At 37.6% G+C, this 26,536-nt stretch overlaps 1 protein-coding gene across 1 annotated transcript in view; it reads left to right on the top strand.

The window, feature by feature from the left end:
- Positions 1–26,536, top strand: part of ATP8B4 (ATPase phospholipid transporting 8B4 (putative)) — a 254,787-nt gene that overhangs the window by 80,220 nt on the left and 148,031 nt on the right. The window contains exons 5-6 of the mRNA XM_032417296.1: positions 2,493–2,591; positions 8,008–8,069. Coding sequence (XP_032273187.1) covers positions 2,493–2,591; positions 8,008–8,069 — 161 coding nt within the window. The remainder of the gene's footprint in view (positions 1–2,492; positions 2,592–8,007; positions 8,070–26,536) is intronic.

Below are 26,536 nucleotides of genomic sequence, written 5' to 3'. Positions count from 1 at the left end.
GTTTTCTGAGCACAGATTCTTTGCCTCTTTGGTTAGATTTATTTCTAGGTACTTATGGTTTTGGGTGCAATTGTAAATGGGATCGAATCCTTAATTTCTCTTTCTTCTGTCTTATTGTTGGTGTATAAGAAAGCCACTGGTTTCTGTGCAGTGATTTCTGTATGCACTGAATTGCTGTATGAGTTCAAGTAATTTGGGGGTGGAGTCTTTTGGATTTTCCACATAAAGTATCATGTCATCTGTGAAGAGAGAGAGTTTGACTTCCTCTTTGCCAATTTGAATACCTTTTATTTCTTTTTGTTGTCTGATTGCTGTTGCTAGGACTTCTAGTACTGTGTTGAACAATAGTGGCGAGAGTGGGCATCCTTGACGTGTTCCTGATCTTAAGGGAAAGGCTCTCATCTTTTCCCCATTGAGGGTGATATTTGCTGTGGGTTTTTCATAGATGGATTTTATGAACTTGAGGAATGTTCCCTCTATCCCTATACTCTGAAGAGTTTTAATCAGGAAAGGATGCTGTATTTTTTCAAATGCTTTTTCTGCATCAATTGAGAAGACCATATGGTTCTCCTCTCTCCTCTTATTAATGTGTTCTATCACATTGATTGATTTGCGAATGTTGAACCACTTGCATCCCGGAGATAAATCCCACTTGGTTGTGGTGCATGATCCTTTTAATGTATTTAATGTATTTTTGGATCCTATTAGCTAGGATTTTTTTGAGGGTTTTGGAATCCATATTCATCAGGGATATCGGTCTGAAATTCTCCTTTTTGATGGGGTCTTTGCCTGGTTTGGGGATTAAGGTAATGCTGGCCTCGTAGAATGAGTCTGGAAGCTTTCCTTCTGTTTCTGTTTTTGGAAACAGCTTCAGGAGAATAGGTATTATTTCTTCTTTGAATGTTTGGTAGAATTCCCTAGGGAATCCACATTGAGATACCACCTTACACCAGTTAGAATGGCAAAAATTGACAAGGCAAGAAACAACAAACGTTGGAGAGGTTGTAGAGAAAGGTTGTTACACTACTGGTGGGAATGTAAGTTAGTACAGCCACTTTGCAAAACAGTGTGGAGGTGCCTCAAAAAATTAAAAACAGAACTACCCTATGACCCAGCAATTGCACTACTGGGTATTTACCCCAAAGACAGATGTAGTGAAAAGAAGGGCCATATGCACCCCAATGTTCATAGCAGCAATGTCCACAATAGCCAAACTGTGGAGAGAGCCGAGATGCCCTTCAACAGATGAATGGATAAAGAAGATGTGGTCCATATATACAATGGAATATTACTCAGCCATCAGAAAGGATAAATACCTAACTTTTACATCAACCTGGATGGGACTGGAGGAGATTATGCCCAGTGAAATAAGTCAAGCAGAGAAAGTCAATTATCATATGGTTTCACTTATTTGTGGAACATAAGGAATAGCATGGAGGACATTAGGAGAAGGAAGGGAAAATGAAGGGGGGGAATCAGAGGGGGGAGATGAACCATGAGAGACTATGGACTCTGAGAAACAAACTGAGGGTTTTAGAGGGGCGGGGGATTTGGGGGGATGGGTTATCTCGGTGATGGGTATTAGGGAGGGCACGTACTGCATGGAGCACTAGGTGTTATACGCAAACAATGAATCATGGAACACTACATCAAAAACTAATGATGTACTGTATGGTGACTAACATAACATAATAAAATAAAATAAAATAAAAAAACACACACGCCCACACAAAAAAACCCCAATAAAACATAAAAAAAAAGAAAACCACCTTTCTAAGAGAATCCTCTCAGCTGTCATTATGTCTCTCTCATGTGGGTGGTTTTGGAGTCAAATATATCTAGGTTCAAATTTTAGCAGTGTATGTTCTTGACCCAGTACAGTGACCTTTCAGTTACTTATTTACAAAATGGGAAAACGATACCTAGGGCTGCAGCATTTCCTGACTCCAGGGCACTATTCACAATGTATTCTATGTTGTGCACTGGGGGTGTTGTTTACGTGGAATACAAATCCTATGGGTGTGTGCAAGACAACTCTGGTACAGAATCTAACTCAATGAACTTTCTGAGGGTCAAATGACATAATATATGGGAAGTACTTGGCACAGTATTTGGTGCAAAGTAGATGCTCAAAGAATCTCTTTTGGAATTGGTGAGAAGTTAGTAAAATTGTTAAAAGTTGAGATGAGAAGCAGAGAAAAGGCAAGTGACATGTATCATTCTGGGGAAAGATTATCTGAAAGATTTCGAGAAGGTTACTTCTCAAGTTGGTATAAAATTTTTTTGTGTGTGTCAAATAGCCTGAAAATTGGTTCAGTGATACTTCTGTGTGTCTTATAAGTGAATGCAAATAATTATTGAAAGTTATTCTGCATTTGTACCAATAACTGAATATAATTCCATAACTTTCTGTGAGTGGTATATAATGACAAAATTTGGAAGACGTATTTCCTAACTTAAAAGACTTAAACTATGTGAAATGTTTGTTTTAGCTGATTCCAGAAATCTCCTCCTTGACCTGGTTTACCACCATTGTGCCTTTGGTCCTGGTGATAACTATGACAGCTGTCAAAGATGCCACAGATGACTATGTGAGTATTTGCTTTTGAGCATTTTTGAGGTTTTGATTTCAATTGTGACCTCTCAAAAATAAAAAATTGGGATCCATTTGGAATTTTTGAATGGAGCTCTTTTGGTCAGTATTATATAAAACTCTTTTGCTATTTGTTTAGTGACTAATACAGATGTCATAGAACCAGAGCCTGTTTATGTTAAAGGCAAGAGGGCTTGAATAATTAGACTTACTCCTTCATTTTATGGATGAGGAAACCAAAGTCTCTAAAGAACTAGTGATTTGCTAATGATCATACAACCAATTAGTGGTAAGAGCAGAATTAGAACACAAACTTGCTTCTACCCAGGGAAGTATTATTTATCCTATATCCTATGTGTTTCTCTAAGTTTTGGGAATTGGTAGATATTAGGTGCTCTCACATTCTATGCTCATTATACCAGGAGTTGCAAAATCAAATCACTTCAAAAGTCAGGCAACTAATGTAAATAAGTGAAGTATAAAACAATAGAGAATTTTGAAGTCTGCATAAACCAAGGGAGGTCATTAAAATGCAAAGATTTTAAAACACAGTCTTGCACAAACCAAACATTCTAAATTTATTTTTTAAAAATTATTTATTTATTTGAGAGAATGACTGAGAGACAGAGAGAAGGAGCAGAGGGAGGGGCAGAGGGCGAGGGAGACGCATACTCCCCACTGAGCAGGGAGCCAGACTGTGGGGCTCCATTCTGGGATTCCAGGATCGTGGCCTGAGCCGAAGGCAGACGCTTCATGGACTGAGCCATATTCTCACCCTGAGTGATTGCATGTGCCCTAGCCTCAATAATTGTCTATATGCCAGTGACTTATATATTTATATTCCTAACCTAAGCTTCTTCTGTGAACTCATACCCATATTTCCTGTTGTCTGTTTTTAACTTATCTATGTCTTTAAAGTTGGTGTCTTGTAGATAGCATATAACTAGGTAATGATTTTTTATACAATCTGAAAATCTCTTAATTGGAATGTTTAACCCATTTACATTTAATGTGAATATCATTATGATTAGGTTTAAACCTATCATCTTGTTACTGCTTTCTGTATGCCTCATTGGTTCATTGTTCCATTTTTCATCTTTTAGACTGAGTATATTTGTGATTCCTTCTTTACTATTGGCTTTGTAGGCATATATACAGTGGTTGTTCTAGGGTTTAACTTATAGTCTACCTGAGCTGGTTTGGCTTTAGAACACTGGCCTTTATTCACACCCGTCTGTGCTAAGCTATATGGGGGATGCAAAAAAACCCCCAAAAAACCAAAAAAACAAAAAAAACCCCACAAAAAATAAAAAGCAACACAGAACCTGAAGTTAAAAAAGCTTAAAATCCAGCAAGGGAAAATGAGACATGTACACGAATAACAATAATATGACATAAAAAAGTTAGGAATCATCATAAAAAAACAAAGCACCTTGGTTCTTTGTGGGAGGAAGATGCCCTTCAAAGGCTAGTTGGTAGTGGAGGTGGAGTGTGAATTAGGGATTAGGGAAGACTTCATGGAGGATGTGGGAACCCAGCCCTACTGAGAGTGGTTGAGTATGGGAAAGTGAGATGGGGAGATTTGTGCTTATCAAGTTGGTTCATATGATCCTTCCTCATAGTTGTTTTATGTATAAGTTTTTAAAAATTTTATTATGTTATATTAATAACCATATATTACATCATCAGTTTTTTAATCTTTTTTTTATTATGTTATGTTAATCACCATACATTACATCATTAGTTTTTGATGTAGTGTTCCATGATTCATTGTTTGCATATAACACCCAGTGCTCCATTCAGTACGTGCCCTCCTTAATACTCATCACCAGGCTAACCCATCCCCCCATCCCCCTCCCCTCTAGAACCCTCAGTTTGTTTCTCAGAGTCCATAGTCTCATGGTTCGTCTCCCCATCTGATTTGCCCCCCTTCATTTTACCATTCCTACTATCTTCTTTTTTTTTAACATGTAATGTATTTGTTTCAGAGGTACAGGTCTGTGATTCAACAGTCTTACACACTTCACAGCACTCACCATAGCACATACCTTCCCCAATGTCTATCCCCCAGCCACCCCATCCCTCCCACCCCCCATCACTCCAGCAACCCTCAGTTTGTTTCCTGAGATTAAGAGTTCCTCATATCAGTGAGATCATATGATACATGTCTTTCTCTGATTGACTTATTTCACTCAGCATAATACCCTCCAGTTCCATCCACGTCATTGCAAATGGCAAGATTTCATTCCTTTTGATGGCTGCATAATATTCCATTGTATATATATACACCACATCTTCTTTATCCATTCATCTGTCGATGGACATCTTGGCTCTTTCCATAGTTTGGCTGTTGTGGACATTGCTGCTATAAACATCGGGGTGCACGTACCCCTTTGGATCTTATGGATAATTTTTTGATAAATCAACAGTTTGATGTGACTCATTTGAAAATTATCCATGTATATAATGTATTTGTCTTCATATATCATGTTTCTGTAGGATACATAAGATATGACTCTCTTCATTTTTAATGAAGTGCCTCATGTATTTCATGGTTCATATTGTGACTATAACCTTTGAGGCAGGATTTTTTTTTTTTCTTTTTTGAGGCAGGATTTTTAACTAACACACAGAACCTGTTCATACTAATGAATCATGTCACTTAAAAGTGGTCAGCTTGGAATTTATTCATTCCTGTGAGATTGCCGTTGTTCACAGTACTTTGGAGCTCCTCATATAGAATTGCCTTCATGGTCAGTGTACAAGGTACAGAAGAAAGCCAATCTTGTAATTTTGTGTTCACCCAGCTTTGGAAACAAATGCCATTTCCCAGCCCCTAAAAAACATATTTACCCTACCTGCTTTATTATCTTTTTAAAGATTTTATTTATTTGACAGAGAGAGAGAGAGTACAAGCAGGAGGAGCGGCAGGCAGAGAGAGAGGGAGAAGCAGGCTCCCTGCTGAGCAGGGAGCCTGATGTGGGGCTCCATCCCAGGACCCTGGGATCATGACCCGAGCTGAAGGCAGACGCTTAACCATCTGAGCCACCCAGGCACCCTACCCTACCTGCTTTCTAGGAGAAGCTTTTGTATATTTCCAAACATAAGACATCCCTTCATGTCTTTCCTAAGGGTAAATAGCTCCATCTTCAAAGAATGAGAGGATATTCCAAAGAATGCTCCAAGTAATTCTAGGAGAAGAAATTTTAACAATGATTTCCGTAATGACAACTTTGGAGTAAATGTGTGTCTTTTCCACAATATCTGATCTTTCAGGGAAATAGTACTTATTTAGATGCTTGAGTTTCTACATATTGGCTTTAAATGTCTTATTTGTTATAGTCACACTTCATAGTAGAGTAAAATGGTAGAATAGAAAGAACATGGGCTTTGAAGAGAGACACCTTACCCTACTATGTTCTAACAGTATGATATGAGTGAAACCACTTCTCTGAACCCTTCCTTGTCTGTATCATGTGGCTAATGACACCCCAACTGTTGGAAGGACAAAATGAGATGCTATGTGTAAAGCACTTTGCACAGAGCCTGTCTGGTATACAATCAATGCTAGTCCTCTGCTCCCTTCCTGTCCTGGGTGGTTCTTCTCTAAGCCTTCATATCTGTTTCTAAAGTAGAAATTGTCAAGAAGAGTCAGCCTGGGCATGAGACTACCATTTCCACTCCTACCAGATTCTGTTCCAATACCAGCACTTCTTGGCAAAGCCTGAGCTGAAGTGAAAGTGGTTTATTTTGAGGCCCAGAGAATAAACTGCTCAGCTTTCAGAGAGTGAACTGATAGGTCCTTTTCTGTGATTCCCAGCCAGTCAGTTTAGGGGATTATTTTCTGGTTAGATACAGATGTGACTAAATACTAAGTCTCCTTTTTGTCTCTACCGCAGTTAATTCTTGAATATGCTTTTATTTTTGTGATAATGTGTATGGGTTCAATAACCAGATATATTTATCAGTCAGGGTCTTGGCAGGAAAGTGATGTCACCCTGAAATGAGTAAGGTTGAAGAAAGATTAATAATGAATGCACTATTTACAAAAGGGCAAAAGAAAAGTTGTCAAAGAAAAGCACATAGTTTAGCAACACAGATGGCCATACTGCTTCTCTGTCTGAAGGGGCAAAGAGAGGAAGCAGTTACCTGTATCTGACTTCTGCTCATGACAGCTGGGGCTGCCTTCAAGCTAACTTAGCTTGAAGGAAGCCAGGGGGGAAAAATAGCCCAGTTCACTCTCCTCTGGCTACTCTGATCTTCTGCCACAACCAACTATTGGCCAAAGCAAACCAGGAGCCAGAGGGTAAGGACCTTATAGGTCAGCTTCCCATAACAATGGTAGAGTGGAGAAGATGGGATGTGGATATAGAGGAGCAAACACAGAATATCCAACACCCTCATCAAAGCTATACTCAGACAAAATAATATTTCTATTCTATTGGGAAGGAGAAGTTTGCATGCCAATGATGGGCTGACTTAATTTAGTCCTCTACTGATATTATAAATGTTTTCATGTTAGCAAATGCTAAGTATCGTATTTTACCTGATAATATCCTTTAACTTATACCTGGCAGTCAGGGTAATTGCATGCACTGGGCATAGCATAATAGAGAGATTGGGATAGATTTGGGAAGGATATTAAAAAAGAAAAGGACTGGTTGAAGCATCTTATGTATTGTGATATTGATATTTTGAATTTTTTAAATGGAAAAGCACTAATTTTGATGATAGTCTTATCTGAATGGCTGTTAATTTATGAGTTTAGTATAGTGCTCATAGTACTTGGATTCTTCTAAGCAGTATAAGATGTTTACTGGAATATACAATAAGAAATAGTATCACTTGGGCATAAAAAAACAAATCCATACCAAATGTGGTTTAGTATTGTATTTTGAGTTTTGTTTTAAATGCTGAGTGTTTCATAAGATTACTGTTAACAATTAGAATTTCTGGAGAATAAAAATACATGTTATTACAAGTAATTTCTTGGCTTCAAAGACATCCATAAAAAAGAATGACTGATGTTCCAATGAAGTATTGAGGACATATGTGAGAGAAATGGAAGCCTCCTTTCCTTGTTGAAGATCTCAAAATATAGTTTTCTCTGGAACTGTGTGGCAGAGTAAAGAGCATATTGTCTTCTTAGAAGCACCTAAAAATGTGTAGGAATTAGAAGAGCATGTGGCTCGACTTGTTCCATTGGTAACACCCAGAGAAGGGTTAGGGAGAAGGATATTGATTCAGATTTAGAACACATGGGCTGGGTTCAAGGTAAGCATAAACTCTACTAATTTTGGATTGATGGTGATATTGTTCAAACAGATGAACTCAAAGTATTTTTAGTGTCCCTATTTGTGCTGACAAAGTATGATTTAATATGTTTTTTTTTCCACAAACATTTTGACTTTCAGTTTCGCCATAAGAGTGATAATCAAGTGAATAATCGGCTATCTGAAGTGCTCATCGACAGCAAGTAAGAAATAAATTCTTTGGGTTATTTTTAAGATTTCTGGGACCACAAAACAGGTCTTGGAAGTTGGTGGCTTTCTCTTTTAATTAAGTATATGTTACTTTTCCCTTTCAATTTATTAAAAACTGCAACGAAAGTTCTTCTTCATGGTTTTTTTAAATGTTCAACCAATGCTGTGCTGCCCATTCAACTTCAAATCCCTATGGAGTTTGTTCTGTGGAACACAGACACGCTGTTATCACTTCATTTTTAGATCTAATATTGCTTAAAATTGGCACCTATGCTATGTCTTGTATGTAGTAAACGTTTCATAAATGTTTAATTATTCAATTAGTTAATTTCTGGGAAATATTGCTAGACAGACTTTAACATATTACTGTATCAAGTGATAATGATAAGAATCTTGCATTTACTTGATAGTTGAATTTAGAATGGATTATCCACCATAACACAGATTTTCATTCCTTTTAAGTTGATAAATATTTATGGGAATGATTCTTGAATTTAAAATGCTTTAAAACATGTATTTATACACTAATAACAGCAGAAACACCTCCAGAAAACTTAGCAAAAATATATTTCAAACCTTCATTCCATTGTTTCTTACTCTTTGTCCTTTTCTGCTAATAATAACATGTGACAAAGTAAACTTACAGTACAGTCTGGCAGTCAATCACATTTGCCGATGATTTTGAATCATTTGGATACTGTGAAGAATATAATTTTTAAAGGGAATATCATAAAATGAATATTATAAAATGAATTAATAAAATGAATATCATAAAATGAAATTCCAAGAAATGATAAAGATATTAAGAGGGACTAGGTGTAATCTAGGCAGTAATTGGTAGGATTGAAGTAAGTAATCTCTTTCCATAACTCAAATGTTGACTGATCACTAATAGCATAATGAATACATACAGTTTTTCTGTATTTGCTTGTTTTAGAAAATAGTGTTAAATGCACAATGAAGGAAAATGATCATACTTTAAAACTATAGTGGTAGAGACAGAGCTCTGAAAGTGTGATTCCGGTGTGACACGGATAAGCCATAAAGATGCCTGGAACCATGTGGTTCATTTCCAATGTTAGCAGGTTTTTAATCGTTGCCACTATAGTATGGTGTTTAAAAGCATGGATTTTGCACTCAGAGGGATTTTAAGTATGAGTTCAGTCTTGATCCCAAATAATCCTGTGGTCTGGAGCAAGTTCTTAAGAGGTGGTGAAACTTTGTAAGCTAATGTGGTGTGTTGTTTGAGCTATACTGTTGCATATCTGGACTTTTTCAAGTCTTGCAGTTCTGACTGTGTATTAGATCTGCCATGAATATGATATGACTAATTCCTCAAGGAACATTTGATAATAAATCTTATTCCTCTGAACTATCGTCTCATATAAAGTACGTTTAAAATATGTACAATTACATAATGAGTTTGAAATAACGGCCCTAGCATATCTTTTAATTTCCCTCAAATTTCCAGTTAAATATTTTTTTCATTATGTTCAGTTAGCCAACATATAGTACATCATAAGTTTTTGTTGTAGTGTTCAACAATTCATTAGTTGCAGATAACACCCAGTGCTCATCCCAACACATGCTCTCCTTAATACCCATCACCCGGTCACCCATCCCCCCACCCCCTCCATTCTGTAACCCTCAGTTTGTTTCCCGGAGTCCAGAGTCTTTCATGGTTTGTCTCCCTCTCTGATTTCTTCCCATTCAGTTTTCTCTCCCTTCCCCTGTTTATCAGTTAAATCTTGTGGCAATACCTGGGCAGTGATAGATATTGGGGCCTCTACTTGGAGGCCAAGGGATTAATCCAGGAACTTACACATTGAGAAACTTGATGATTGTATGCCTCCCACACATGCTAGCTATCATTATCATTATTGTTAGAAGCAGTATTAGTGTTACTTTCTCGTGGTTTCATTTAGCTTTCCATTGATTCCTTATGAAGTAGCATCTCTTTGTAATTCAATATGGTGTGATGTTTTGATACATATTGTTGCTGATCCTATAAAGTTGAAGGGAGAAGCACATATCATTGAGTATGGAGCGTTCTTTAGGATTCAGTAAGAAATCAGGCAAGACTTTCCATTTATAAGATTGCCCATTGCTGTGAGCTCCTCTAGGGCAGGGGTCATCTCTTGATCACATCTGTGTCCCTTGAGCCTAGCACTGTGTCTATTTAATTTGCAAACTGAACAGTAACAAGTATCCTTGTTGAAAGAACACTCTTCCAGAGGACTTTGATGTGTCTAATTTTGCTGAGTTCCATCATTGGCCAATTCCAGTGGCTGGGTGGTGGTCTTTGTACAATGTACTCAGGCTGTGGAGATGGCTTTCCACTATTTAGATTTTTGAAAAATTGGAGAGATTAAACGGGCTCAGATCTGAGATATCCCAGGGAGCTTGGAGTCCTTCCTTAGAGCTGGTGGTTGTAGAGGATATTGTTGGTGCTCTGCCTAGAGCCCCACCATCTTCTGTGTTCATCCCCAGCTTCTGTGTGCATTGCTTATAAGTGCTTGCCCCTCCTGTTTTCTTCAGAGCACTGCCCTTGAGTTACTGGAGCCAATGACTGATGGGTGCAAGAGTATGAAAGAGCAGTGCCCCTGCCTCAGCTTGAGCAAGCTCTGAGGTTAATTTGTACTCTCTAGCACTCCTTGAGATCAGATGGAGGATGGGACTTTGCCTGCAGTCACATCCTTTGTGGCTTTTTCCCTTTCCCCACTGTTGCTTTTCATGTCCCTTACCAGTTTCTCCTGGAAGTACTTTCCTAATGAACCATTTGCACATGAAACCTTATCTCAGGATCTGTTTCTAGGGAACCTGATGTGAAACAGTAGTTAACATGTACTAAATCCTATTGCAATGTTAATGGAAAATATTAGGAAAGTGCTTTCGGGTCTATCCTTGGCACCTGTGGGTCCCAATCCAGGAATAAAGTAAGATGCCTGGAGGGGACCAGGGGAGTCCAGGTGTTGCTGGAGGTGAGTGTCATAGTGGGGTGGGTACAGCCAGGTACTTGTGGCTTCCTTTGTGTGCTCCTGGCAGGAATTGTTGGACTTGGGGTCTTCGTACTAAGGCAGGAGCCATCATTGGCTTGTCTTGGAAAGAGGGGAGGCATTGTCAGCCTCAGGGTCAACATTTTTGAGGGGAAGGAGGTGGGATGAATGCACCAGTCAGGAAACCTAGGTCCATGTAAGTGATCACTGTGTGACTTTGAGCAATTCGTTTTCCTTCTGGGCTTTAGGTCTCTCTTCTGCTGTGCTCAGAAGTGAGGAAGGTGGGCAGCTACATTCAGATTCAACACATATTTATTGAGCAACTACCATGCGTTGGCTCCAGGGCTTCCACATTTTTTTTTCTTTTTTTTTATGTTATGTTAATCACCATACATTACATCATTAGTTTTTGATGTAGTGTTCCATGATTCATTGTTTGTGTATAACACCCAGTGCTCCATGCAGAATGTGCCCTCTTTAATACCCATCACCAGGCTAACCCATCCCCCCACCCCCTCCCCTCTAGAACCCTCAGTTTGTTTTTCAGAGTCCATAGTCTTTTATGGTTTGTCTCCCCCTCCGATTTCCCCCCCTTCATTTTTCCCCTCCTGCTATCTTCTTCTATTTTTTTTTTAAACATATAATGTATTATTTGTTTCAGAGGTACAGGTCTGTGATTCAACAGTCTTGCACAATTCACAGCGCTCACCATAGCACATACCCTCCCCAATGTCTATCACCCAGCCACCCCATCCCTCGCATCCCCCACCACTCCAGCATTTAACTTTCATAAAAAACCCCCAAGGTGTGGGTAATAGTGCTCCATTTTAGAGATGAAGAGATTAAGACCCCAAAAGGGAGTGACTTGTCCAGGGTCCCCTGGTAAGTAAGAGCCTAAATTAGAATTCTACCCCTTCATGAGTGATGTGTTAAGTGTGGGCTTCACTATTTATTTTGTATTTGAAGGACTGTGTATACAATTATAGGAATATAAACATAATTACATAACATAGATGTAGTTTATCTCTATGTAATATATATTTGTATTATGCACATTACTCATCTACGTTCTTAGCATTGTGTAAGCTGTAATGCTAAACACTGTAAACCTAAGTCACAAAATAGAGTGATAAAACCCTTCTTTTTATAACCTTCCTTTCAATTTTATGTTTTTGATTTCGTTACTCATATTCCTTTCAAATTTGGACCAATCTTCTGTATTTGCAATCTGTTATGTGAAAGTGCTTAAGAGATAGGTGTCGTATTAGCCTTTGACAAAATTTGTGACTTTAGTTTTAAAACTAAGTAGAGGTGGCATGATTCCATATTGTAGAAATTAATGTGACTACTGAATAGGAAATGCACATTTTTGCCCCAAGCTATGAAATACTGTAGCCCCCCTTTCCCTGCACTTTTGCTTTCCATGGTTTCAGTTACCCGTGCTCAACCATGGTCTGGAAGCAGGTGATCGACCTTCTGACATATCATCAGAAGGTCAGTAGTAGCCTAATGCTACATCACAGTGCCTATGTCATTAACTTCACTTCCTCTGATCATGTAGGCATTTTATCATCTCACATCATCACAAGAAGAAGGGTGAGTGAAGTACAATAGGATATTTTGAGAGAGAGAGAGAGACCATGTTCACATAACTTTTCAGTATATTGTTATAATTGTTCTATTTTGTTATTAATCTCTTACTGTGTCTAATTTATAAATTAAACTTTATTGTAGGTATGTATGTATAGGAAAAAACATAGTATAGATTTGGTACTATCTGTGGTTTTAGGCTTCCATTGGGGGTCTTGGAATGTGTCCCCTGCAGATAAGGGGGGACTACTACATACATGCTGATGGCATGTATGAATACCAATAGCTATCTTAGTGTGTCTTAAGAGGGTGTCTCAAGTTGTGCTAACATCCTTGACCACGCTGAGAGCAACCGAGGGACAATGAGAAGGTTTGTGATAGTCCCTGCAGAGGTCATCTAATCTGGTGCCCTTCAACCTGGGCTGCACATTGTATCAGAGCACCAGCAACACCCCAGAGTAATTAAATGAAGGTCTTGGAGGTGAGACCCCAGTGTTTTTTAAGTTTCCAAGATGATTCTATGCACGGAGAATTGAGAACTCCTAAGTGAAGCCATCCCTATGTCCATATATATATCTTTATGTCTATATTTCTCTGATTTTAAAAGATATCCAAGGAAGGGAATACCATTAATTTTTAAAATGGTAAGCATCATTTTTCCACATAATAAATATCCTTACAAAGAAATAGTTCTGTAATGCTTACATTTTTTTTTTAATAGTAAAGCTCACATTTTTAGTCAAACACTTGGCTGATCAATTACTTTGCCATGTTTTTCTTTCCTTCAGAAATTCAAATTTTAATTTTTCCCATTTTTGTCTTTTATTTCCAACACCTGTTCCTATTACAGGTCTGGTCTTCTGTGGAATCATTTGCTGACTTTCATGTATTTATGCAAATTCCAATTTGCTCTGTCCCATCAACATTTCTACTCCTATGGATTTTAGACAAGGAAAGGAGTGTAGAGATCTCCTGCTACTCAGTTAGGCAGCCACTGGTCACATGTGGCTACTGAACACTTACAGTGTGGTGGATCCAAATTAAGATGTGCTCTTAGGTATAAAGTACATCCCAGATTTTGAAGACTTAGTGCCAGAAAGAGAATATAAGATATGTCATTAATAATTTTTTTATATTGGTTTCATTTTGAAATGATAATATTTTGTATATACTGGTTAAATAAAATATATTATTAAAAGGAACTTTACCTGTTTCTTTAAAAAAAATTTGTTCTTTTATTTTTTTAAATTCCAGTGTAGTTAACATACAGTGTTGTATTAGTATCAGGTGTATAATACGGTGATTCAACACTTCCATATAATACCTGGTGCTCATCAAGATAAGTGTACTCTTAATCCCCTTCATCTATTTCACCCATCCTCCCATCCACCTCCCCTCTGGTAACCATCTGTTTGATCTCTGTAGTTAAGAGTCTGTTTTTTTGGTTTCTCTCTCTTTTTTCTTTGTTCATTTGTTTTGTTTCTTAAATTCCACATATGAGTGAAATAATATGATATTTGCCCTTCTCTTAGTGGCTTATTTCACTTAGCATTATACTCTAGATCCATCTATGTTGTTGTAAATGGCAAGATTTCAGTCTTTTTTATGACTGAGTAATATATACTGGAATATTATATATTATTATATTAATACATATATACACACACCCCATTTCTTCTTTATCCATTTGTCTGTTGATGGAGACTTGGAATACTTCCATAATTTGACTATTGTAAATAATGCTGCAATAAGCTTGGGGGCACATTTACCCATTCAAATTAGTGTTTTTATATTCTTTGGTTAAATACTCATTAGTGCAATTACTGGATCATAGGGTAGTTCTATTTTTAATTTTTCCGGGAACCTCCTTACCGTATCCCACAGTGGCTGCACCAGTTTGCATTCCTACTAACAGTGCAGGAGGGTTCCTTTTTCTCCATATCCTCTCCAACACTTGTTCTTTGTGTTTTTGATTTTAGCCATTTTGACAGGTGTGAGGTGATAACTCATTGTGATTTTGATTTGCATTTCCCTGATGCTTAGTGACGTTGAGCATCTTGTCATGTGTCTCTTGGCTGTATGTCTTCTTTGGAATCTTCTGCCTATTTTTGATTGGATTGTTTGTGGGTTTTTTTTTTTGGCATTGAGTTGCAAAGTTCTTTATATATTTTGGATACTAACCCTTTATCTGATGTATCATTTGCAAATATCTTCTCCCATTCAGTAGGCTGTCTTTTAGTTTTGTTAATTATTTCCTTTGCTGTGCAGAAGATTTTTATTTTGATTTACTCCCAATAGTTTATTTTTGCTTTTGTTTCCCTTGCTTCAGGAGACTTACCTAGAAAAATGTTGCTACAGCCGATGTCAGAGAGATTACTGTCTGTGCTCTCTTCTAGGATTTTTGTGGTTTCAGGCCTCACATTTAGATCCTTGATCCATTTTGAGTTTGTTTTTGTGTAAGGTGTGAGAAAGTGGTCCAGTTCCATTCTTTTGCATGTAGCTGTCCATTTTCCCAACACCTTAGTTGAAGAGATTGTCTTTTTCCCATTACATATTCTTGCCTCTTTTGTAGATTAATTGACCATATAATTGTGGGTTTACTTTGGGCATTCTGTTCCATTGATCCTGTGTCTGTTTTTGTGCCAGTACCATACTGTTTTGATTAAAACAGCTTTGTAATATAACTTGCAATCTGGGGTTATGATACCTTCAGTTTTGTTTTTCTTTTTCAAGATTGCTTTGGCTATTTGGGGTCTTTTGTGGTTCCATACAAATTTTAGGATTGTTTGTTCTAGTTCTGTGGAAAATGCTATTGGTTATTTTGCTAGAAACTGCATAACATCTGTAGATTGCTTTGGGTAGTATACATTTTAACCATATTTGTTCTTCCAACCCATGAGCATATAAGGTCTTTCCATTTGTTTGTATCATCTTCACTTTCTTTCATCAGTGTTTTATAGTTTTCAGAGTACAGGTCTTTCCCCTTCTTGGTTAAGTTTATTCCTAGGTATTTTATTATTTTGGTATAATTATAAATGGGACTGTTTTCTTAATTTTTCTTTCTGCTACTTCATTATTAGTTTATAAGAATGCAACAGATTTCTGTACATTGATTTTGTATCCTGCGACTTTACTGAATTCATTTATCAGTTCTACTAGTTTTCTGGTGGAGTCTAGGGTTTTCTACATATAGTATCATGTCATCTGCAAATAGTGAAAGTTTTACTTCTTCCTTACCATTTTAGATGCCTTTTGTTCCATTTTGTTGCCTGATTGCTGTGGCTAGGATTTGTAGTACTATGTTGAATAAAAATGGTGAGAGTGGACAACCTTGTCTTGTTCCTTACCTTAAGGGAAAAGCTCTCAGTTTTAAAAAGCTTTTTTTGAATGTGATTACTAGAAAATTGAAAATTACTTATGTGGCTCACATTTGTGGCTGGCATTCTATTTCTTTTGGATGACACTGCTTAGTACAACACCTTTAGATACATGTGAGAGAACTGAGCAGAGAAGAAAATGAACTCTGTGCTACAAACCTAGTCTCCTGATTCTCAGCCCAAGATTCCCTGTGAGATCTTACAGGCTGCCAGCATTATGATTTGTGTCACTATTAACAAATAGGCTCAGCATCACTTTCTCCTAGTATTTTATTTCCCTGACATCTTCTGAACTTACACTTTTGCATTAGAGCAATGTGGGTTCAGATGCTGCAGTGAAATTACCCTTATAATCTGGATGTTTTCTTGACATGTCTAGATTTTAAATGGCTCTTGACCATCAGCTTTTTGTGCAGCACATTCCATTTTATACTTTCTTGAGCATCAGTAAATTTTACTTAAGTCTCTCAAGCTCTTTCATAGAAACACCCATCAATCTTATTCAGTCTTTTTTCTTTTTTTGGAAACTGTGTGTATGTATAGGGAAAAATATGGACTTTCTTTTACTACTGTTGAGTATTGTCTCTGCACTATTCCAATCTGGTAATCCTAGATGCTGCCTAATTGTGAAAACGCATTTCAGTAGGAACAAATTTTCTTTTTGTTTAATCAACTTTTCTGGTTGGTTTGAGTGATGACTCCCACTGGATATTAGGATTGAAAATTTTGTTTCATTTTTTTTCCTTTTGTATATAGTCTTTTTTTCTGTTATGAAAATAGCATATGTCCATTAAGAGAAATTTGGACAATAAGAAAAAGTAGAAGGAAGAAAATAATATCCATACTTCCTGCTATCCAAAAGTAATTATTGTTACTATTTTCTTGTTTTTCCTTATGGTCTTTTTTTCTATGCCAAGATTTCTTATAATTGTGTGTGTGTGTATATGTGTGTGTGTGTGTGTGTGTATCCTTCCGTTTTCACTTCACATCCTATCATTACCATTTTCCCAATGTCTTTAATATGGTCATTATACACATAATTTTTAAGGGCTGTGTAACATTTGGTTGAGTGCATGTCTCATAATTCAAATAACCCATTTTCCTATTGCTTGATATTTAGTCTGTTTTCAGTTTTAAAATATAATTTCTTGATCTTTCTGAATTGATCCCTTTTCCATTAGACTGAGTTTTTGTGACATATTTATAAAACTCAGCTAGGATGATTACATGAACACATTATTTCCTATGTGAAGTAATGAGAACTTGAAGCATTATTACTCAGGCTGCTTAACAACAGCCTTTATCAGAGCATCCAGGAATTAAATGTGAGTTGGGCCAGGTTGAGCATATAGACTGAACCCTGGGAGGTTTCAGTTCCATCAAACATGATTGTTTCCCAAGTGGGTGGCTGTCAGACCATCACCACCAAGTTCCAAGTTTATCTCTTCTTAATCATAGCACAACATGAAAACCAAAAAACTCATGTTTTCCTTTAAAAAAATGTTATTAGTGGCTTGGGTGCCTGGGTGGCTCAGTTGATTAATCATCTGACTTTGGCTCAGGTCATGATCTGAGTCCTGGGATCAGCCCCACTCCCACTCCTTCTGCCCTCCCCCAACCTCCCAGCCTGTGCACGCTCTCCCTCTCTCTCAAATAAATAAATAAAATCTTAAAAAAATGTATTAGTGGCACATGTAAATCCACAAACATCAGTAATTTGAAACAGTTTGAGTAAAAGTTTTGTATTACAATTACTAGTTATATAGCACTCATATATTAAGTATATGCATAGTTTTGAACAGATCGCCTAGAGGAAATTTGGGCAATGATTCAGAAGTGTGGCTAGCAGATCCTTCAGACAGCTATGAAGGAACTTTTCCCTTCTTTGTCCTGCTAGATTAGACGTATATGGACAGATGGTCAAAAGATCTATCACTGGCTGCTGAATGCTTGGAAAAAACTTACCCAGAAGAGGGAGACTTCATATATGGTGTTCCCCTCTGCTAGATTTGATTCCACATGTCAGTCTTGGGTAAGAGTGAATTATTGTTCTTAGTAAATATGCTTGCTTTTTCTCCTTGAGAACCTGCAATAAAAAATACCAAAGTTTGTTGAACTTAATGAGCCTGAAGCTGACACATATGTAGTGTGTCTGTATGCTTCTTGTAAGTGGGGGCGAGGTTCTGGGGTTTTGTTAATCCCACGGGAGGACTGATACACCCTGCATTGAGTTACCTCCTCTTCATTTGGGTTTGTGGGTTTGCAATTAGAGTGGAGACTTCTGTAGTTAAGCACAGGCAGAACACAAACTCTGAGTTTATGTCCACCTTACCCTGATAATTCACATGTTATGATGGTACTATTGGGTTTAGGGGACAGCTATTTAGGGTCTGCATATTTAAAAGGAAAATTTTAGGCAAAAATCTTGATTCTTCTTTTTTTAAACAATGTTAATAAAACACACCATTACAAGTTTAAATAACAATGAGTTCATGAGAGACTATGGACTCTGAGAAACAAACTGAGGGTTCTAGAGGGGTGGGGGGTGGAGGGATGGGTTAGCCTGGTGATGGGTATTAAAGAGGGCACGTATTGAATGGAGCACTGGGTGTTATACACAAACAATGAATCATGGAACACTACATCAAAAACTAATGATGTAATGTATGGTGATTAACATATTTAAAAAATAACAATGAGTTCAAAAGCAAGCTAATAGGACTAGTCTTAGTACTTTTTGGACTCAGTGGAAGTGATTCAAAAATTAATTTTTAGCTCATGCTACTAACTCACAGTAAAAGTGTTTCAAAAATAGTTTCACTCTCAATAAATTAATTTCCGTTTCTTAAGTCTTGGATTGATAATTTCTTGGGCAGTTTCTCTGTGTCAGTTTTGCAGATGGAAGGCCATGAAGCTGTGAAATTGTTATAGTTCTTATAAATGATCTTCCATTGTAATCAATTATATTGCATGAATATAATTTTTTAACGTGGTGGATTTCTAAATGGTAATTATTTCCCCAAATGAGGTTCATCTTGAAATAATAGGAAATTATAACAGTTTCAGAACTCTGCACATGAGCTTTTCAGTGGCATCTCCTAATTTCTTTTTAAAGTTGATGTAACCCAGATGTTAGCTGTTCCCTTTTCCTTCTCTTGAAGGTCCCTCAGAGACATCCCCTTCCCCTTTCCCCATAAAGGCATTAGAGAGCAAGGTAGAGTTGACTGAAGATTGGGCGGGGGGGGGGGGGGGATGGAAATTAGGAAGTTTATTTTACACACCCCGTAGCCAACAATGTGAAATCCTATTTTAACATTTTCTTCCCCATAGTTCTTTTTCTCTGCTGCTGGCCTTTGTAATCTTTCCTTCCCCCGTTCAGTGCTCAGTGTAGTTGGCTCCAGTCTCTTTTCTCAGTGTCTGGAGCCCCTCATATTTATCTCCCTTTTATTACTCAAATAATTTTATAACTCAAATAATCACCTTGGCTCCGAACTCAAAACTTGTCATAGCTGCTTACCAAAATAGGAGGCTCTTCTGTAACTAGGACCCACTTATCTTAGATAATAATGAAAGTAAAAAATACACCAAACTCTATGTAACATTTAAAACTTGATTCTCTCTCTTTATAAAAATAGGTTTATGCATTTCTTCTCAGTTGTCATAGGATTTCTTTTGAAAAAACAAACCCACACCTAAGCCACAAAGGCATTGGAATTGTTAGAACATTAACTTTAATGAGGTAAAGCTTTCTTAAGATCTTAAAATCTGAAAGCTAAATGAGATCATAGTATTATAGTGAATAAGTTTGGTTTTCATCAGAGCCCACAGGTTGTCTATACCAAACCAATGTTAATAACATTGTTGATTGACTACTTATCATTAATTAACTATGCATACGTTTCTACTATAGTGGCATTTTCTTTAGATCTCCTGAGATAATCTCAATGGGTTAATTTCTTCCATGCATTTTAGATTGGTATACTATCTGTCTGTTGTGGATATAAAATTAAGAAAACAAGACTATAAATAAAATATAGAAATTACTCTTGATTCCATCACCCAGATCAGAGCAAACTACAGTGTGCTTGTGAAGGCATTTTATCACTTCTTTTCTCCTCCATCTTTGCTTTTTCCTCTCTACACAATATTCATTTTAAAAATACTTGAGATTATATTATATCCTATTGTTGTGGTTTGAAGGTGCCCCTTCCCCCATATGTCCACTAGAACCTGTGAATGATCTATTTAGAAAAAGGGGTTTTGCATATATAATAAGGGTCTTGAGATGAGATCATCCTGGTAATCCAGTCACAAGTGTCTTCATAAGAGAAGAGAAGGGAGGAAGATACACAGAAAAAAAGATTAATGTGAAGATGGAGGCAGAGATGGGGGTTTTACAGCCCCAAGTCGAGGAATGCCTAAAGCTGCCGGGAGCTGGGAGAGAGGCTGGAACAGATCCTTTCCTAGAACTTCCAGAGGGAGCACCACCTGCTGACACCGTGATCTGGGACTTCTAGTCTGTAGAACTGTGAGGGAATAAAGTTTTGCTGCTTTAAGCCACCTAGTTTGTGGTAATCTGTTATAGCAGACCTAGGAAAATAATACTGAGTTTTTTTTAGCTTTTAATTGAGAGATTCTGTATTTGATCATTTGTTCATTCTTTCACTCAGTACACATATATTAAATGCCTATTATATGTCAGGCAGAATGCTATATGCTGGGGATGCAGAGTTAAATAAGACCTAATTTCTACTTCGAATGTGATGTAATCATACATAGATGGTATGCAACAAGTTTATTTCTAGAATTGCCATGATGCTCTCACATTTCATTGTTTTTGCTGATAGGTAAGATAAGTGAGCAAAAATGACTCATTTTATTAGGATGTTCAACTTTCAGAAATTCTAATCAGTACAGAGACTCTGTAGACAAACCTATGCCAGGTGGTAGAAAACCTTGGTAGGATCTGGGAAGCTGGTTGGAAATGGTGCCTTGAAGCTGTAACTCAAGGGAACATTGGACTACCTTTAAACTTGAGTACTATTCTCAAAAACTAAGATCTATTTCCCTATTTCATATCAGGAATTAAAAAAAATTCTCTCTACTTGTTTGATCTTTGGTGAGGATTAGATGTGCAATAATAGAAGAAAATTAAGAAGTGCAGAGAGCGTAGAAAGTAAAAGTATTGATCTCTAAAATAGATTCAAAGACTCAAAGGAATCTGTGATATTTGGGGGCTGTAAGAGTGATATTGTCAGCAACCTAGGGAAAGAAAACTCTGGCAGTGACATTGTGTACCATTTACTAGAGACAAGGAAGAAAAAGTGTAATTGAGATTGTGATGCTGAACAGAAGGAAGGAAATGGACTCTAATGATGGAGAAAGAATAGATTTTGAAGATGTGAAGAAAGTTGATAGTATTTTTTTTTTTTATCCAAGGACATATGTACTTTATTCAACAAACATTTTTTTTGTTTCTTAATTTTTTAAATTTTTTAAAATTTTATTATGTTAATCAACATACATTACATCATTAGTTTTTGATAGTATTTTTTAATGGAAAATATATGGTATAATGAATATGCTTTGTGTAAACTGGAAAAAAAGCATTCTTTCACAATAAATACCTATTTGATTCTTTTTTTATTGAATTATAATGAACATACAGTGTTAATTTATATTATTAATCACCATATTGTTAATGATTAACAATTCTATACATTACTCAGCACATATCATGATAAGTATACTCTTAATCTCCATCACCTATTTCACCCATTCCCCGCCCACCTCCCTTCTGGTAACCACCAGTTATTCTCTGTATTTAAGAGTTTATTTTTTGTCTTTTTTTCTTTGTTCATTTGTTTTTTTCTTAAATTCCACATATGGGTGAAATCATGTGGTGTATGTCTTTGACTGACTTATTTCAGTTAGCATGATTCCCTCTAGGTCCATCTGTGTCGTTGCGAATGGCAAGATCTCCTTCTATTGATGGCTGAGTGATATTCCATTGTATATACATACCACATCTTTTTTGGATTTTAAATGTGCCTAGAGTCCAGTGTTAAATTCAGTATGGGAGAGTTCCAAGGGTAAAGAAAGAAAGTGCAACATTGAGAAATGGAATTGAGGCTGGAGAGGGCTTCATGGAGAACACATGAACATTAGAGAAGATTGAAGGAGCTGTGTTGGGCAACAGGGGATCCATTTCGTTCAGATGATCTGATTTGATGTGTCAATCAGCATGTGCTGCGACATTTTCAGGGTCATGAAGTGGAAGTTTTATAGGGGCAGTGAGAGTAGTGTCAGGGATCCATGTTTACCACTAATCTGTTCATTCACCTATATTTATGTAACACTTGTCTGTTCTAGCCACTGTGCAGGATACTAGGGTACAGGATTATTAGGACCCATGTTCCTTCCTTCAAGGAGCCTGAAGTCCAGGGGAAGAGGGGGACAAATAGACTTCTTTTACAGCAATAGGTACCATGATAAAAGGAAGCATGAGTTGCTTTGGGAGCTCCCACATGGGAGGACTCCAACACATGTTTTGGGAGGCTGGTAGCAGGGATATTGTTAACTCAGAATAAGTCATAGAAGAAAGTTCAGCCATTGAAAAGGTATTTGAATGGTGGGCTGAGAGGGAAGGGGGAGAAGAGGAGGATTTGGGAAAGGTGCCATTTTTAATTAACACCTCATGGAATTCTTACTCATACTGAAGTTTGAGTACCATTGGGCCAGTTACTTCAAAGTCCCTCCCAGCCCCTAAATACTATGACTCCAATACTCTTCAGCTTTGCCATGATAGTGAGGTGCCAAAGAGGGGAAGTCAGTGAGTGGCTCTATAGGATAAAGAGATCTAACAGAAAATGGGAGGTTGGAAGTATATGGATGGATCTGATGGTAATAATGATGATGATGACGATGACAATGATGGTGGTGGTGGTGGAAGAGAGGAGTTAGATAAGAGAAAGTTACAGAATGGATTGGGGAAAGAAGAGAGGAACTTTATAGGATCTTCCAAGTGCTAGAAATGCAGTGAATCCAAACAGACATGATCTTGTGCAATCATGGAGCTTAGTGTCTGGGAAGGGGGAGGTAGACTTAATAAAATAATCATGCTAAGTAGAGTATAGTTACATGCTGAAGGAAATGCTGCTAAGGAAAAGATTATGGATCTAAAGAAGGGTTTGTATGTGGGGGAAGGAGTGGGCAGAGGTGAGGCAGTTTAGGAATGGGTTTTTTGAGGAAGTAGTAAATTTGAGCTGAGAACTTAATGACAACTAGCAGTTCATTAGGCAAGGGGAGTGATGGGATGGGAAGAAGAACTATAGAGGAAATAGCATGGGCAAAGGCCCTGTGGGGGGAAGGAGGATGGTGATTATCAGGGACTGAAGCAGAGAGAGTATGGCTGAAGGAAGAGCAGTGTGAGATGAGGCTAGAAAAGCAGTCAGAGGCCAGACCCTGCAGGACTTGACCATGCTAAGAGTTTGCGTCTTTTCCCTAAGAACAGAGGGAATACATGGAAGGATTTACCTTTGGGAAAGCTCATGCCTATTTCATGGGAAAAAAGGCAGTGGAGAAGCTCCAGGAAAGATGAGAGAGGTGGTTGCCTACTGCTGTACTTGTCTGTCTGTCCTTACAGTACTGTGAGTTACTGGAGCCCGAGACAATCTCTGTATTCCCATCATTTAACTTAACAATGTCCTGCATGTAGTCACTGCTCAATAATTATATGATGTATGAACGAAATGTATTTAAATTAATTAAATGAATCATTTTGAGTCAAGATCAAAATTTCTTTTAGTTATTCCCCTCTTCCCCCCTTTCTTCCCTGCAACTAATATGGGATAAGGGGAAGTGTCCACATATTGTGTGTTTTGTGCACATCATTGTCTGCCGTCATTGCCACTTGACCGTGCTGTCTGCTATGGGGTCATTGGCTACCAAACCCATCTTTAATCCAGGTGCTCTGGGTTACTGGGAGTTTCCCTGACATTGCTGTACCTTAACATGCATGGGACTGTGTAAAGAAAGGGAGAGGATTAGGTTCATCTGGGCCTCATTTCTGAATTAGCAGAGCTCATTGAAGCATGCTTACTGTTTCTTTTTGCAGCTGCCCCCCCAGACTGTAGCTTGTCAGAAAAGCAAAAATGTGGTAAACTGGGTGCCCAGGACACTTGAACAGAGAAGAGGAGATGGGCTTGTTTGTGTCTGCATCAGATTCCCTCCAGCAGGACTTTCTGAATTGCCTGGCTAACGAATCCTGTTAATCCAGCTTGCCTCATCTGGTAACCTTACTCCTTTCCAGGCATTTGTGTTCAGACATACTTTCCCTCTTCACACTGCTAAATTTAAGGCTTAATTTTCAAATCAAATGCTCATCTGGCTGACTGCCTGAGAAATCACATGTGGACAGCTCATAGACCCAGGCAGGGAACTGTGCCCTCGCTTCTAGGGAGTGGGTCTGGAAACCATATGAACTGTAAATAGTTTTAAAATGTAAAAAAGTAAAGCTTTCTGGCTAAAGGGGAGAGCTAAGGCTTTTTTTTTTTTCCTCTCTAGACTTAGTTATTAGGTATCTGTTGGAAATTACTGACCTCTACCATATAGCCTGTTTACTGTCTCTATCAGCTGGGGCTGGACCAGCCAGATTTAACCCCCTTGAGGACTCAGCTCTGCCAACACTTGCTTTATTAGAAATAGGTTCTGGGGTAACAGCTATGCATCATAAGTTGTCAGGTACATGATCTTAATAGAAATTGCCTTACTTCACTTAATTCTTCTTTCTAAAACTTGGGTGAAAGAAATAGGTTAATGTTTTTTAAAATAACAGAGCCTGATTTTCTAGTAAGAGCAAGAAAAAGAAAAAAAAATAGGAAAAGGGTCATGGCTTCCTTTATTTGCTCCCCATCAGGTAACATCACCTGCTACAACATCACCTCCCACTTTGAGAAATACTGCTTAGCATATGTCCTGTTTTCTTTGTTGGACTTTCTTTTCTTCACTTGATCCTTCATTATAGAAAGTAGTTCCATTAAGACTTTTCTTCTTCTTTTCTTTACCTTTGGCCCCAATTCTTGTGGGTGTTGAGGCACAGAGATGTTGTTGCTCATTCTTATGTATAGACTAACAGAGATACCCTTTTATTCTGAATTGGCAAATATCTTCAGATTCTCCTTTTTATCCCTTCTGTATTCCAAATTTAATCCTTTCTCTGTATCTCTTTCTCACTCTTCTTTTAGGAGTAAAGAAGAAAGAACACTGGAATCAAGATACAAAGTGATAGAAAAACAATATTCGATATAGGCCCTTTTGAGTAGAGAACACTTTAGAATATTAGATGTCTCTCTTAGAGATTATAGAAGAGTTCATACAAATAAATATGCAAAGGACCACAGCATAAATGCTTAGAATTGGCATGCAGATTTGTTGATGTTGAGTTTCTAATCTGAGTTTCTAATTTGTTGATGTTGAGGTGCTGATAATGTTGAACTAATATAAGTTCTATTCAAATGGTACCTAATTATTGGCCGCCATCCTAGGCATGAGATCTCCTAATTAACCAAGTCAAAAATGCAATTCCCAGTAGTGGCTCTTGTGATTAGGAAAGAAATTCAGAAGAGAGAAGATTGCTTACACACATATTTAAATACATTTTTGCAGATTACAAATAAAACCATAAAGTCTGAAACCTCTTGATAGCTAGAAAGCGTGGAGGGCTTGGGGAGAGCGTGAGGCCAGCCTATCATTGCTCTGAAGGAGAAAAATTTTATCCTGGAGAACAGTGGAGTATACAAGATAGAATGTTTACCAGAAAGTGATTAAAAGGGCAACTTTCTGGCAGAAAGCTTTCATCTTCCTAATAGAGAAGACCAGAGTCTACCTCAGGCAAAAAGGCATCATCTAGCTATATGTAGGAAGCAGAAAATTCTAGAGATGTTGGGACTTAAGTAATGTTAGAGAGAAATAAAATGATTGCATTAGAAACACTTTATCATCCCCCTTTCCTCTAAACTATGAGAAATGGAAACACCATTTGATAAATCAACCCTTAACCCAGGGCTCTCAGCTGTTCCAGGGACTTATAGAATTATGGTCTATGGGGCATGGGGCAAAAGATGTGTAAGGACCTTCACCAAAAGTCAAATTTACCTAGGCCTTCAGGGTCCAGAGATAGTGGATTAATTTGGGAGCTCCAATTCATGCCCTAGGTTGGGGCAGGGGAGAATGTTGCAGTTCCTGCTCATACCCCAAACTTGATGGCTTGAATTGGAAAAACTGATGGGGCTCAACAATACAGCCAATCTTATTGGGTCCAGTTGAATTATTATTCTGGTACTATTAAAACCAGACATATGGCTGCTCTGAAGCAAAAAAGAATGCTTAGGTTTGCATTAGTTCCCCAAATATTGGGGATGTACCAAAGATGATTAATGTGTCACTTCTTGTTTTATGGATTCACAATTTGTGGAGGAGGGAGATAAACAAGTGGAT

This window comes from Phoca vitulina, unplaced genomic scaffold (genome assembly GCF_004348235.1).
Source record: "Phoca vitulina isolate PV1807 unplaced genomic scaffold, GSC_HSeal_1.0 scaffold20, whole genome shotgun sequence".
In the NCBI taxonomy this organism is placed as follows: domain Eukaryota; kingdom Metazoa; phylum Chordata; class Mammalia; order Carnivora; family Phocidae; genus Phoca; species Phoca vitulina.
This window is presented reverse-complemented; position numbering and strand designations above follow the sequence as displayed.